Raw genomic sequence first — 16446 nt, forward strand, 5'->3', positions numbered from 1 at the left:
AACTGGATGAGTTTTTGCTTTGGTCTCTCATCTAGCCCTTTCTCTTCCTTTAAATCCTTTTTCCTTCCCTTTCTCCCAGGGAATAATTCCACCTAACATTGTCTTCTCAGTTAAAGAAAGAACCTGATATCTGTCAATTATACCTCAATGTGATTTTTAGGTTATCTCCTCCCTAGGGCATTTCCATTTTAAGGTTGTTCTCACTAAAAATGTGAGGAAATAAAAGAAGAGGGGAACAGAATTATTTTTCATTAACATTATTATAGGAAGGGTCTTTAGCCTTCTTTAGCAGACTGTCAAAGGAATCCATCACATACATGTACACACACACACATACATACAAACAATTAAGAAACATTCTGCATTAAAATGATGTCAGGTACAGGGTGGAAAAGGAATTTTCATTCTATCAGTATCCCTTTGTTCTTTCTTTCTTGGATCTGACATACCTAGGCACACAGTAGGCATAAATACTTTGTGAGTGAGTATGGATGAATGATGGGGAATGATTGAAATCTGAAAGACATGGGACTACAGATCTTTGGAAATCACTTTAATAGATGAGAAAACTGAAACCAGTGTGATTTGCCTAAGGTCACACAGCTGAAGCAAGCCCAAAAGCCATTCCTACCATCCTGGTCCACTTTCCAGAGTACCACATGATCCTCACAACTCTGCTGCTATTCTCATGTTGGATTTTTATTTTTATTCTTAGGAGCCAAGGAGAGTAAAGAGGCAATGTATACTGCTACTAATTTTCTACTTCCTGTCCTCTTTGGCTCCAATTTCCAAGTAGGACAGAAGAACACAGGGCTGCTTTGAATTCTTTCCTCTGATCCTCCCGGGTAAGCAGTGGGAAAAATACAGGAAATGGGAAGCGTTTCTCTCTCTCTCTCTCTCTCTCTCTCTCTCTCTCTCTCTCTCTCTCTCTCTCTCTCTCTCTCTCTCTCTCTCTCTCTCTCTCTCTTTCTTTCTCCCCCTCTCTCTCTTTCTCCCTCTCTCTTTCTCCCTCTTTTTTCTCTCTCTCCCTCTCCCTCTCTTCCTCCTCCTCTCTGTCTCTGTCTCTCTTTCTCTCTCTCTGTCTCTGTCTATCTCTCTCTCTCACACCCCCCCCACACACACACCCCGACCCCCACCCCCACACCCACACCCATACACACAACCCCCCCACACACCCCCCACACACCCATACACACCCCCCCCACACACCCACCCCCCCACCCCCACACATATACACAGTTTTAGGAATGGAAGCAGGTATAATCATGGTCCTTCAGGGTAGAGAGCAGAGACATGATGAAGGAATGTTGCTTCTTCACAATTAACTTTTGATGCTATCCTCCCCGGCAAGAACAAACTTCCTTTCCCCCTTTTAACTTAGATCACTAAAGCTAAAGATCCATTCAATATGCTTCTCTTAATCATAGGTGAAAGTCTGGAGAAGGGCAGGCTAGCAGTGTGGGGGTACATGTTTAAGAACTGACTCTTCAAATGAACAAATAAATAATGTACCCCTATTGTTGTGTTGTTTCAATAGCATCCCACTCTTTGTGACCCCATGTGAAGTTTGCTTGGCAAAGAGACTTGAGCGGCTTGCCATTTCCTTCTCCAGTTCATTTTACAGATGAGCAGACTAAGGCAAACAGGGTTAAGTGACTTGCCCAGGGTCACAGTTAGTAAGCTTCTGAAGGCAGATTTTAACTCAGGTCTCCCTGACTCCAGGTCTGGTACTGTATCCCCTTATAGCTGCTCTGATGTACATCTGACATACTTTTAACTCAATCTAATTACTAACATTTTCTCCATTACTATCTTCTTCTAGACAATCAAAAGAATAATAAATCAAACCTTAACTTGGAGCATTTGGCTATTTCTGAGGTGCAAATGCTCACCCTGAAAATTTAACAATCAGCTACAATGTGGTTCCAGATGGTTGTACAATATCCCTGGAAGGAACCCAAGTTCTACTCCTCATTCTGCAATTCACTAGCTGTGTTTTTATGGTTAAATTGCTTCATAGGTGCACAGTTCTAGAAATGGGAAAGATCTCAGAGGCTATCTCATCTATCCAACCCATCTCCCCATTTTACAGATGAAGAAACCTGAGGTTTAGGTAGATAAAGTAACATGCTGTACGTCACATATAAGTGTTAAAGATGGAATTTTAACTCAGACCCTCAGCTTCAAAGAGTTAGGGTTCTTTCCACCATAGCATATTGTCTCCCCTTTCTGGGAATGGGTTTCTCTATCTGTAAAAGTGAGGGAGGATTATCAAAATTCTTATCATTAAGGATCCTGCAGTTTAGTTATGGAGATAGTACTGACAGATATAAATGGAACAGTATAAAGGTTCTAGCACTTACTATATGTCTGACCTCTCTTTCCCTCTTAAAGACTCGGTTTCCTCGTGTGTAAAATGAGATGGCAGGACTAAATGATCTCTAGGGTCTTTTCTTACTTTAAATTCCATGATTTGATAAGATAATTCCATGATTGTGTATAAGCAGGTGCTGAGTTAAAATAATAAAAATATATGCAATAGGAATTCAGATAAGGAAAAGACAGGTATAAGCTAGAATGTGAGGTGAGTAAAAGATGAAACCTGAAATGTAGATAAAATTTGGAGAGATACAGAAGAAAAGAAGGGCATCTCAGGAAAAGGAAACAGCTGGAGGAGGTGAGCCACGATCCATCCTTCACATCCTTCACTACCAGATAATCTTCCTAAAATTATTGACTGTGTTGCTGACCTACTCAAGAAACTTCAATACTCCCTATTGCCTCTAAAATAAAATATGGACTCTTCAGTTTAGCATCTAATGTAATTTACAATCTGCCTCTGGTGAAAATTTTTGGGGCCAGAAGCTGCCTATTTAAATTGGGGTTTACTGGCTAGATCTTTCTTTGTTTCTTTGTTTTTCTTCCTTCCTTCCTTCCTTCCTTCCTTCCTTCCTTCCTTCCTTCCTTCCTTCCTTCCTTCCTTCCTTCCTTCCTTCCTTCCTTCCTTCCTTCCTTCCTTCCTTCCTTCTTTCTTTCTTTTTTTCCAACTTTGTTTATATCTCCCTCTCTCTCTCTCTGAAGCCCATAGATTAGACCATCATAGGTCCCTGCCCAATTTCCACTTAATGGCTATTTTTTGGGCCGTCCTGGCTCACAGTGAATATCAGTGGTAACTGTTTCTCTTTGGAAAAGCAACCCTGACGGTCTTGCCCTCCCAACTTGACATTTTTTCTAATTAAAGAGGCCATACCTTGATTACTTCTTAAAGAAGCTTATTCACTGAATGGGCATTACCTCACTCTAAGTGAGTACCTGAAAAGGCCTTAGGCTAAAAAGGTCAGGGTCTCCCTTTGCATCCTGGAGTCATCTCCAGTCATCCTGATGAATATCAGATGGCTCTGGAGGAGAAGTGAGGCTGGTGACCTTGCACAGCCCTCTCTCACTCAAATCAAAGTCAACTGCAAGTCATGTCATCATTTCCCTGATGTCATGGTCCTCTTTGAAAATGGAGGGCAAACACAACAATACAATATATACACACACACACATACACACATACACACATGTATATATGTATATAATATATATACATACATATGTGTGTATGTGTAGATATGTATATATAATTACATTATGTTACATTATATTATATTATATTACATTTATTATATTATATTATATTATAATTTCAATCCTCTTTCATACACTCTACATTTCAGACAAACTGACCTATTTGCTACTCTCCTTACTTTACAATTTACCTCTTGCCCCCAAGTTTTTACACAGGCTACTCTTCACTCCTGTAAAGTCCTCCATTCCTCAGTTCCAGTTTCTGTCTGTCAAGGTTCCGCCTATGTGTCCCCTCCTACAGAAAACTTTCCCAGATCTTCCTGCTTGTTAGCATTTTTTTCCTTCTCAAATGATTATGTAGATATATATATATATATATATATATATATATATATATACACACACACATACAAAGCATATACATATATACACATACACATGCATACATACATACACACATATGTGTGTATATGTGTGTGTGTGTGTGTGTGTATATATATATATATATGTACATACTTACCTCTTTACTTGTATTCCCTATCCCCTACCTCCATAGAATATAAACTCATTGAAGCCAGGTAGTTTTCTTCTTGTCTTTTTATCTCCAGTGCCTACTACTTGGTAGTACACTATTTAAAGGATTATGAGTTGATATGCAGGAACATTGCCTTTACTTAAGAACCAAGAGAAGAGTTAGACAAAGTGGGAACCCATAAGATTTAGAAACAACCCATTCCATTTTGTATAGCTCTAACTTCCTAAACCTTAGAACTATTCAGAAATAGAATGTGGGCTGCCTCGGGAGGTAATGGATTGTTTCCCTTGCCCCTACCTTTGGAGGGATTTAAGCACAGAGGATGGATGACTATTTGTTGTCAGCCTCTCAGGCTGAGATGCAACAAAGTATGGATCAATTTTTTTCCACTTGAGCTCGTTTTGATCTAACAATGAATACTAAGAAAACCGAGGTTCTCCACTAGGCAGCACCACACCATCCATATGTAGAACCATCAGATACAGCAAATGGAGAAATTCTGAACCCTATGGATAAGTTCATTTAACTTGGCAGTATACTTTCGAGAGAAGGACACATAGATGATGAGATTCGATGCATATACTGTCAGAGCTAGTGTTCAGCATTTGGGAGTCTCCAAAGAAAATGTGGGAGAGAAGAAGTATTAGACTGCCTACTAAACTGAAGGTATTGTGCTGACTTCAAGCTGTATGCCTGGGAAACCTGAACAATCTACTAACAGCATGCCAGGAAATTAAATCACTTCCATTTGAATTGTCTTAGAAAGATGCTGAACATCACCTGGCAAGATAAGGTACTGGACACTGAGTTCCTTTCTCAAGCTAAACTGCCAAGCCTTCAAACTCTACTGAAGATAGCACAACTCTTACTGGCTGGTCATGTTGTTTGAATGCCAAAAGTTTGTTTGCCTAAAAAACTATTTTAAGGACAACTCAAACAAGGCAAGCCCTCATGCAGAGGTCAGAAGAAGCACTACAGGGATATTCTCCAGGAATTGATTACACTCTGGCACAGGACCACCCCTAGTGATGTGCCTTCATCAATGGAAGTACTGTGCTCTATGACCAAAGCAGACTTGAAGTCATTCAAAAGATATGTGACATGCACAAATTTAGAGTAATCAGTACTTCAAATGCTCATATGAACTATTTGTACCTGACTTGTGGCAGAGCCTTCTGAGCTCATGTTGGTCTGATCAGTCACGGTTGGACACACTATACCTCAACTCCAACATAGTGATGTTGTTTTGCTCCTCTTTGATCACAAAGGACAGCAATCAACCAACCAACCAATAAAGAGGATCCATTTTGTAAATGAGTTGGACTTAGATTCAAATTCTAAGATTCCATTTTCTATGGAAGCCATAAGATGGTACTTTATGAAGCAAGCTGTCAAGAATGGACAGGATCTCTTTCCTACCAAGTGTTCTCAGCTCTTCCCAGTCTTGATACCACTCTGGGTTCCTATCTGAAACTTTATCCTATGGGTTCCCAGACCTTAAGGATGTGATTAAATTGCATCAATAATTCATAATTATTTGAATGACTCTTGCCCCCAGTCCCATAAGGTTTTAATCTCTTCCCTAACTTAGGACTTCAAAAGGATTACTCATTCACATACAACTCTGCATGTTTACTAAAATAGAATCAAAATTAACAATCTACTATCTCACCCAGTCTGGAAGTGCAATGCTCACTCTTGAACCTGATCCCAGTGGGGATTGGAGTGAAAACTTTAGCCCACTGTCTTTTTAATGTGGGCAGGTTCTTCTTAGACCCCCTGTTCCCAAGAACTCACTATAGTAATGTGAAAATGAGTGCACACACTTATTCAGCTTATCCCTACTGCATCTTAGAACACTGGAGCTCAAGAAATCCAACCTCAGTCTCCTTAGCAGCAGGAGATCATAAATGTGAAACCAACATTTATAACACAAAATACTGTTGACAAAAAGTAAATGCTTTGATTGTACTGGGAACACAGGGAGTCAGATGGAACCTCATGGGCATTTGATAAAAGAAATGGGAGTTGGTATGGGGCTGGTAATTATTCTCAGTACAAATGGTTAAGAATGGCCTGCCATGATGCACTTAGCACTGCTCCTGGTAGCCTTAGAGAACATGGGGTGTCAGTACAGTATTCTGGGAATCGGGATGCTTATTCTTCTGGTGGGGTACAACAAGAACTTGTGCCTGGTGTTTTTGAACAGAATTTACAGGGACACACCATTCCTTGCTGGTGAGCTCATAATACTGTTTGGTGCATGGAGTGCAGCCAATAAAGTAGTGCCTCCAGTCTAGGTTTCCCTTCACATGTCTCATGTAGATCGGACTAGATGAATATCTCAAGTGACAATGTCCAGCTTAGGGGTGGGGATTTCCTGATGGCAGAGTATCAGCTGGAAGAGACAAGGTCTTCAATTCCTGGAAATGTCCCACCTATTGGACATTATGGCTTCTACAAATGGTAGGGGGACAAAAGCAGTGAAAGTATGGAGAAAAGTCCCTTAGTTCCACCCCTGAAATGGAGGGATCAGAACAGTGACATCCTCAAATGTGTGATTTCAGTGGGTTATAGCAACAAACCCTATCTACCCCCCAAATATCCTTCTTCTCTATCCCCCCACCTGCTATGGTAGCACCTGTTCCATCTGATTTGAAATTCATTTTTTATTCATCTATAAACATCTCTGTTGGATAACTGGTTCTAGAAGAACATTCCTAGCTGATTTACAGACAAGAATCATAGGTTCTTAAGAATCAGAAAGGTACTATATAGGTGGTCTATTCCAATCCCTGCCCAAAGCAAAGTAGTACATTGGATAGAGCACTATGGTTGGAATCAGGAAGACATGAGTTCAAATCCAGCCCCAGATATATACTATCTATGTGATCCTAAACAAGTTGAAACTGCTGTCTGTCTCAGTTTCTTCAACTGTAAAATGCGGCTCATAATAGCACCTACATCCTAGAATTTTCTATGAGTATTAAATGATGCAATACGTCTATAAAGGGCAGAGCATAGTGCCTGGCATAGACTTTATAAATGCTTGTTCTCTTCCTCTCTTCCCCCCTCTCCTTTTTACAATGACCTGGATAGCTCCAGTAACAGTGAGCTAACTACTACCTGGGACTAGCCCATTTCATGTTGAGTTATTCTAATTCTGGGAGCCAAAATCTTTGTTAGTTGATCACATTAGTTAATTGCCATGGCAAAAGGTACAGAGAGAGCTGGATCCCCAGAGAAAGAAATACAAAGAGAAATTAAATCAGAATTCAGGGAATAAAATAGTAAGCGGGCCAGGAAAATTTGCTTCAGTTGGTAGGATCAAAGGTTTAGATCTTAAGGGACCTTAAAGCATGTCTAGCTCAATCCTATCATTTTAAGAGTGAGAAAACTAAATCTCAGAAAGGTAAAATGATTTGACCAAGTTCACACAAGTAGTAAATTAGAGAAGCAGAATTTGAACTCACATCCTCCAAGGCTTTTCCCACCAAGTTCTACTGTGTGCCAGAAACTGTGTTAGGAACTGAAGCAATGTCCTCAAGGACCTTATATACTACTAAGAAGGGAAGTTCTTCCTGTGGAGACTTTGGACAGAGAGTAGCATGATGGGTCAGAGAGAAATGATTATAGATGATAGATCACCTTGAGAGCAGGAAAAAGTACATTTGGACGAGAGTGGCATATAGACAGGATGGCAAAAACACCCAAGTAGGAATGTTGGGTATTGAGCAAGAAGGGAAAAAGGTCAAAAACAAACATTTCACCATTTTGCATGGTGCCTACTATGCTAGAGATCTCATGAGGAGGCTTTGATAATCAACAGTTAAGGATAGATATTTCCTTTCAGAGTGCAATGAAAGGCCTTGGGATGGTGCTCCTGCAAAGAAGAAATATTCTAAAAAAGCATAGGCACTAACAGAAATGGATACTAAGTAGGGCTGGTTCCACAAGACAGCCCACTTTTACTTAATTCAAAAACGTAGGTGTTTGTGAGATTCTAAATGTCTCTTTATTTTGCATTTGTACATCACTTACATTTCCAGATATAGTAACTCACATGACACTTTTGCCTTTTTGTTGTTCAGTTTTATCTGACTCTTTATGATCCTAGTTGGGATTTTCTTGGCAAAGATACTGGAATGGTTTGCATTTTTTTTCTCCAGCTGATTTTACAGATGAGGAAACTGAGGCAAACAGGGTTAAATGATTTGCTTAGGGTCATACAGTTAGGAAATGTCTGAGACCAGATTTGAACTCATGAAGATGCCTTCTAGATTCCAAGCCCAGTGCTCTACCCACCAGACCACCTAGCTGCCCTCTTCCCTATGTATTTCAATTCCTTGAGGACAGAAACTATTTTTACCTTACTTTTTATCCCCAATGCTAGTTTATTGATGGGCACATAGTTAATGCTGATAAATTGTTTCTTGCTTGATCACCCACATCTGGAAGCTATAAAAAGATGGAAAATGTGGAAATGAGTAGCCTTAGGGAGTTAGAGTAAATGGAAGGAAAAAGATCATACAAGATTTCCTGGGATAGAGAGACTTTTTAAAAAGATGGTGAAAATGCTTTATATCATTCAACCTAGTAGGACAATCTTCCTAGATCTCAGGGACTTTGTGTCTTGCCCTTCCAGGGGTTCCAACTAGCAGCATGCATTCCGAAGGTGGTCACCCTTGCAGACTGATGATAAAGTAGAAAGTTGACTAGCCCATGAAGGCACTGAGCACGGAACTCAGTGCATATGTTTGAGTTTGGTTTACTCAAGGAACCACTTTGAGATCCCTTAAAGAAAGTCAGAGAAAGATATTGCATCTATGTTCCCTGAGGCACTTGGCTTAGATATCCATCAGGTTGGCAGTTAGGAGTAGAAAGCAGTCCTTATGAGAGCTGAGGGCAGTGGGTTGAATTCTCCTTCCAGTTGGGCTGTGATCTTCAATGAATACTTAGAATTTCTCCTCTACCCCTTCCCAGTGGAAGCAACAGAGCAATGCAGCATGTCCTAGAAGAGAGTGGGGGAATCTTGCAGAACTACACTGCCTTCTTGATACTTTTTAAAAAACAACAGTTTGCTGAGTTCAATTTTGCTTCAGTAAATATACACATCTATACTTATATGAGCAAGTAACTCTTTGGAAGTCATGTAAAGTTCTAAAACAAGATGAAAATCTTCTTGGAATGGGGATCAGAACAATTTGATGAATTATTAATTATTGATGGGAATTAATCATACCCTTTCACTAGATAGGAATCCAGAGTGGAACTGAAAGCGGAAAAGCTGAGGTCCTGACCTCAGGCAGTTAAATGAGTTTATAACCCAGACCATGGAAAGCCCCCCCCCCCCCCCCCCCCCCCCCCCCCCCCCCGGTGGCTTGCACAGATATTGTATTACAAGGTAGCTGGCTGATTGGCTGGTTGTTTACTTAGATAGTGTACTACTAAGTAGCTGCTTAGCCATACCTGCCTTTTGTGAGAACATAAAGACAATGGGAACATTAGTATGGGAATATTGTTCTCTATATAGTGTCTTCCATCCATATTCTAATTTATCCGTACAATAACTCTAAAAATAGTAAGCGTTTTAAAAATCACTTACACATTAAGGTAGCATAATAAGATTTAGAGAGATTGAGGGATTTCAATGAAGTCATATTCTCTGGTTGACAAAATGCCTGGACTTAGAACACAGGTCACAGAAATTCCAAAATCCATGCTGAGTAGGTTCCTGAGCAAGAAAGTACTTGTGTTACTTATTGAGCTTGTCCTTTTTTCCTGGCTTGGGAAAGGAAGTAGTCTTGTGGGGAAAGCACCATTTTGAGATTCAAGAATTCTATTTCTGCCTGTATAGGTAACTGACAAGGTGAGTCACTGAGGCTTTCCATAACTTTGTTTACACATTTAAAAAGTAGATGAAACACTAATGACCTTGTTCAGATCCAGGGTTACTAAAAGGAAGAAAAAAATAATATTTGTAAAGTCATTCGGTTGGTTTTTGTTGTTGCTTAGGGAGAAATGCTTCAAATATTTTAAGTAACTTTTTACTTAAGAATTTGACCTACAGCTTTACCTCAAAGGTAATATTATTGGCCTAAGTTCCAGGATTTAGGCACTGTGTAATGTAGATTTTCATTAAACTATAAATTCTTTGAGTACAGGGTCTGTTTTTCATTTTGTCAAATTGGGCCTAGAATTAAACAGGAGGAAAGCAGGTTGGATTGCCTTTGAGAAACTGCAAAGCTCCTTTAATGCCTCCTGTAAACAAAAGCCCATGTTTTCATACTATTCTTTTACCCATGTTATTGTTTGGTCATGAAAAGTGAAATATTCCAGTCTCTGTGGATTTGAGAATGGCAATGGAGAAGTATATTGTATATAAGAATAGATTGAAGTTTGCAAGGAATAAAGGCCAATTAGGTGGGACAGTAGATAGAGTGCCATGCCTAGAATCAGGAAGACTCATCTTTCTGAGTTCAAATCCGGACTCAGACACTAACTAGTTGTGTGATCCTGAGCAAGGCACTTAACCCTTTTTGCCTCAGTTTCCTCATCTGTAAAATGAACTGGAGAAGGAAGTGGCAACCACTCTAGTATCTTTGCCAAGGAAACTCCAAATGGGGTTACCAAAAGTCAGGCATGATTGAAAAACAACTGAAAAAACAGACCAACAGATAAGGAACTTTGAAGAAACACTTGTGTAAAGAACATACTTAGGGAAAGTGAATGAGTGAAGAAAAAGCAGGCAATGTGTGATGAATGAGGGATAATGTGTGTAGCCAGGGTTTCTCAGCATGCTTGTTTCTTTCATGGGGGTGCCCCTGAGGAGCTTTTTAAGTATGCCCAGTTTAGACATGGAGTACACTGTGTCCTCTATCACCTATGTGGGGGTAGCCGCCATTGATTAGCGTCTTTAAAACTGGCACGACTGAACTGTTCACTCTTCTTTTTGGCCATGCTGTTTTCTATCATCTTTCTGCTGTGCTCAGTGGTCATGGACATGAGTGTCATGAATTTCACCAGCAAGAATAGAAGGAAGTTTCCCCATTCCCTCTAAAAATGGGTTTGGAGGTGTTTGTTTCTGCTCTGGGTTGCTTGTCCTTACTTGCAGGTGCTAGAGATGATTGCCATGGGACCAGGAGTTCAAGCCATGGCAAGATGATACATTTAGGAAGGCCCAGCATAGAAACTCTGAACAGCCAGAGAGCCTGGGACTTGAAATTGAGGGGGTTTTGGACTTGGGACTAGTACTGTGTTCTATGAGAACTGAGCTAAACTATGAACTTAAATCTCTTTCTCCTCCCCAGGGACATAGGAGGTACAGGGAAGAAGAAGGGTTATTCCTCCTATGAGTTAGAGGAGTAAATTTGTATATTTGTGGTTACATCTTTTAAATTAAATATTCCTTTTGTAAATACTTCACTGATAAACAGGTAAATAGCTTGACTGTTTCACTGGTATGCTTGTGATATCAGAAGATATTGAGAAAGACTTTCAGAATGTTGGTTTGAGTCTCTATGACAAATTTAGGGGAGATTATGGACAAGAGTTACACAGAATGGGCATAGATGGATTGAGAGTCCTTGGTATTAACACCCGGGACTAGGTTAAAGAGACCATTCTTTACCTCATTTTTTTTTAACCTAGCCTTAATCACTGAATGCGTGTTGCTTCTATCAAACTGAGACCTGCTAAAGACCTTAATTTTAAAAAGCCAAGGTCTTCCATTGTATCTGAGACATCTCCAGTTGTCCTGATGTGTATCAGGCCACTGGACCCAGGTTGCTCTGCAGGAGAAAGTGAGGCTAGTGACTTTGCACAGTCCTCCCTCACTCAAATCCAAATCACTTGCAAGTCATGGCATGACCTCCCTGATGTCCTGGTCCTCTTTGAGAGCGAAGGACAAACAACAATTGACAATCAAAACCGTGAGTTTTAGGATGTGTTAGGTTGTGTTTCAGTATCTTCTGGATCCAGCATGGTACTTAGCACATAGTAGATACATAATAAATCCTTGTAGCATTATGTAATTATGTAGCATTATTCCTCATTCTATAGCCCTTTGAAAATACATTTCAAAGATTTAACCCAAGTATGGAATGCTAGAAAGTACCCCGAGACTCAGAGTCTAGAAAGTAGGGTTCAAGTCACCACTTTGCCATTTATTTGCTAAATGACCTTGGTCACTGCACCCTTCCCTGCATTTCATTTCCCCTTGTATAATTAGCAAGGGGAAGGGGAGGAGTTGGGACTAGATGACTTTCAAGCAGCTCTAATGGTTTATGACTAAGACATTATTTTTAATTTACAGTCAACATAAGACATCAACTTCTAAGAACTTTGATCGTAAGTACATTAATGATGCTGAATCATAGCACAATCATTGGTTCCACAGATTTTAGGGGAAAAGTAATTCACAATAGGTCTGTATTTCAAATAGGAAACCCTGAAAAAAGACATGATGCTCATTTATAAACTATATATCAAGGTTACCATTGTTTATCCAACTGACCCAAGAAGGCCATGTGAAAATTTTGCAGATGATGCGATCATAAAAACATTATTTTAGCCTGAAAGTTATTCCAGAGCAGAACCCTAACAACCACAATAAATGGATGTCCTGTAACGTGAAAGTCTTAGGCCAGTTTTAAGAGGGACACATTATCTCAGGCTGATGTTAGTTAACATAGTGGTTAAAGTGCTAGACTTTATGTCAGGAACATCTGACTTCAAATCCTGCCTCAGAAACTTGCTAGCTGTGTGACCCTGGGCAAGTCATTTACCTCAAAAGGTGGCTATGGTTATCAAATGAAACAAAGCACTTTCAAATCTTAAATGACAGCTATTATCAGATTGTCTCTCATGACTCACACCCCTATAGATGTCACACTATATCTGATTTTACAATCCATCCCCATATGATGTATCTAGAATGTAAATGCCTTGAAGATACAAGAAGTGGATTCAAATCCCAGTTCTTTCATTTGCTATGTGTGACCTCAGGCAGGTCATTCAACACTTCTGGCCTTAGTTCCTTATTACGTTTTCCAGCCTCTAAGGTTAGCTCTCTAATCACTAACTTGGGCTGCCTCTCAGTCAGCAGCTCTATAAACTAAGGATATAGCTAACATTTCAAGCTCTAAAATTCCATTCCATAATTAAAATAACCAACTTTTTATTCTAGAACAGGGATGGGGAAACTGAGGCCTCAAGTTCTCTACTCCTGTTCTAGAATCATCAAATTTTCTACACAAGTCTAAATCTTATATCTTTTCCTCAAGAGTTTTTGGATATGTGTCTTATAGGCAGATATTTCTATTTAATTTTCCAATGAGTAGGGAAAGCATTGGAAAGAGCATTAGATTAGGAGACAAACAATTTGAGCTCAAGAACTGGCCCTATAACATAGATGTCTCAGTACAGTGACTCCTGGTGGCTTAGGGAGCAGCAACTGAAATAAGTGTGGGGAAAGCAGGTTAGGGGCAGAGGGAAAAGGAGCACTTTTATTTCTATTCAACAGACTATTGTTGTGACACTAATTTACATAAGGCACCAGGCTTGCCACTTTAAGGGTCAAGATGGAAAATGAACACAGTCCCTGCCCTCAAGAAGCTTATTGTCTCCTTGGAAGATGAGAGCCATGCACAGAGAGCTATCAATGAAGTGGTTATGAGATGAGGGCATAGGAGGGTTCTCAGTGAGGGGCATGAGAGATTTACCAAAGGATGGAGAGATCAAAGCTGATTGTTGACATAAGGTGAGACATCACAGAGGAAGTAACAATCAGAACTGTATTAAAGGGGAATGAGTTATCTCAGGAGGTAGTGCTCAGCACAGGGCCTGGCACATAGTAGGTCTTTAATAAATATTGTTTGATTGATTGATAACAGGTTCCTCCTCATTGGATGCCTTCTGGGAGACATCCCTATCCCTGCCCCAGCATAATCTGAACTAAAAGGCCACTTCATACGTTGAATTGTGATTTTGAAACAAGTTTAAATTCAGTTTTATTCAATTTGATTTGATTCCATCCCATTCAATTTAATCTGCATTAAGAAGTGCTGGATGAGTCCAATATCTGACTGACTCAAATTTATCAAATACTAAAAACACGTCTAACAGTATCCCACCATTTATCCAATACTGATTGATTTGAAAGGCCTTATGATGGAGTTGAAGGTGCAAAGAGAACAATAAAAAGCAGTCCTTAGTCTCAAGGAGCTTATATCTAATTGAAAGATTGTAGGTTTTAAAGAGCCAGGACCTTTAGAAGTAAAATAGCTGATTCTGCACTCCATTTTGCAGACAGCTAATATATTGGGATGGATGAACCAATGTTTGTTAAAACTCTGAACAACTGATTGCTAAGTTTCTTTGTAATTCTAACAGGTTATGACTTAGCACCTTCTTTAGAGATGCCAAGATCCCCAGCATGAACTGTACAAATATAGGGTCCTCATGTGAGGTGCTAATAATTGCTTAGAGCTTCAGAAGTACCTCCTGTGTCCACGCCCTTAATAGTACAGAGTAGGCGCCTGTAATAATTTGTCCTTTGATGGGGCACTAAGTTCTGTTTTCTTTTTACTCTTGGTGAGTTAAGTTTATAGTGACCACTTTACCCAGTACATTGAATGTGTTCTATTTTTGGTTATTGTTGATATTAAAACACTCCTAACAATATCCCATCTAATGTGCTTATATCACATTCTCCTTATCTCCCTCCTAAGAGCAACAAACTCTACCCTCCCGATGCCCCCTTGGTACCTTTGAAACTTGTTATTTATAATACATGAAGTTCCCAGAAAAAAAAAAACAGGCAAAAACAAAGGAGGGCAAGGACTAGGGTTAGGTTTACTCACCAAAGAATGGGCAATGGATTCAAGATTCAAGTTCAGCGTAGCTTGAGAAGAGTAGGTCACAATCAGGAACACAAAACAGAAAACTGATTTCCCTGGGGAATTCATGTCTTCAGGTTTGTTGTATGGCCTGAAATAAGAATAACATGATTTGTAGAACAATACATTGATAAACTTGCTACTTATTTATAGCATGGAAAAAATTAATAAATCCTATTTTAAAAGCAACAATGGTGAAGGATTTCTTCAAGTGGAATGGAAAAAAGAGAAACCTCAAATAAAATCATATCTCTGCAGGCTCCTAGACTGGGTAAATTCATCTGGTGAGAGAGAGAAAAGTAGACCATTTGGAATGGAACAGGAAGCAGGGGAAGAGGAGGACAGGACACAGTCATAGGTAGATTTAGAGATGGAAGAGTCCTTAGAGAAAATTTAGCTCAAGCACCTTGTTTGACTCATGAAGAACTGAGGCCCATGGTGAGAAAGTGACTTGCTCAATGCCACACAATGCACTCAATGCACAATGATCAAGCAGCATGGGACTGAAACAGACTCTTTAACCTCAAATCCAGAATTCCTTCCACAATTCCACACTGAAAGTCATTAATATTAGGGCAATTTTGGAAACTGACCAAGTCTTTTTTTTGACAGCCTCATGATTTTTGGAAACTCTTTGCAATGCTTGATGGAGGGAACAGATATTTGTGGCCAGATTAATTTCCATTGCATCTAAAAAATGGCAACATCGTGTTTGCTTCTTTGTTAGAGATCAATTTTCTTTCCCCATGAGTCCTTCAGGATGATGTTGCCTGGGAATGAATCAGGAGGTTAGGGTAATAATTTAATTTTTTTTTAATCCTTCAAGTTGGTATCATGACAAGTCAATCTGCAGAACTGAAATGAGACCCAGCTTGACAGAGTGGTGAACCATCCTAAACTCCTGATTTATCACCAAGGAAAGACTTGAGCACAGGGACAAGCTGACCTCACCCCCAACTTTTCATACCTCCTAATGCTCAGTATTGGGGCAGCTATGTGGCATAGTGGATAGAATGCCAGGCCTGGAGTCAGGAAGACAAATTTAAATCGGGCCTCAGACACTAGCTGTGTGACCCTGGGTAAATCACTTAACCCTGTTTGCCTCAGTTTTCTCTTTTGTAAAATGAACTGGAGAAGGAAATAGCAAACGACTCCAATATCCTTGCCAAGAAAACCCCAGAGGGGTCACGGAGAGTCAGACATGACCGAAAAATAACTAAACAACAACAATAATGCTCAGTATGGATTTCTAAAACTCTCAGAATTCTTTCATTAGGCCAGTCAATCAATCAATCAATCAATAAGCTTCTATTAAACTCTTACTATATATACCAGACACTGTGCCAGGTGCTGGGAATATGAACACAGAAATGAAACAATCTCTTCTGAGTTCTAATGAGCTTTTGTTTTGTCCGGGGAAATAAAATATATGTACATCTAAAC

At 39.7% G+C, this 16446-nt stretch overlaps 1 protein-coding gene across 3 annotated transcripts in view; it reads right to left on the bottom strand.

Moving 5' to 3' along the window:
- Positions 1-16446, bottom strand: part of ADGRF5 (adhesion G protein-coupled receptor F5) — a 151498-nt gene that overhangs the window by 60119 nt on the left and 74933 nt on the right. For all 3 annotated transcript variants that reach the window (XM_072642374.1, XM_072642373.1, XM_072642375.1), the window contains exon 2: positions 14968-15094. In XM_072642374.1, the coding sequence (XP_072498475.1) occupies positions 14968-15072 (105 nt within the window). In that variant the 5' untranslated portion in view covers positions 15073-15094. The remainder of the gene's footprint in view (positions 1-14967; positions 15095-16446) is intronic.

The sequence above is a fragment of the Notamacropus eugenii genome, chromosome 2 (assembly GCF_028372415.1).
Source record: "Notamacropus eugenii isolate mMacEug1 chromosome 2, mMacEug1.pri_v2, whole genome shotgun sequence".
Lineage (NCBI taxonomy): Eukaryota > Metazoa > Chordata > Mammalia > Diprotodontia > Macropodidae > Notamacropus > Notamacropus eugenii.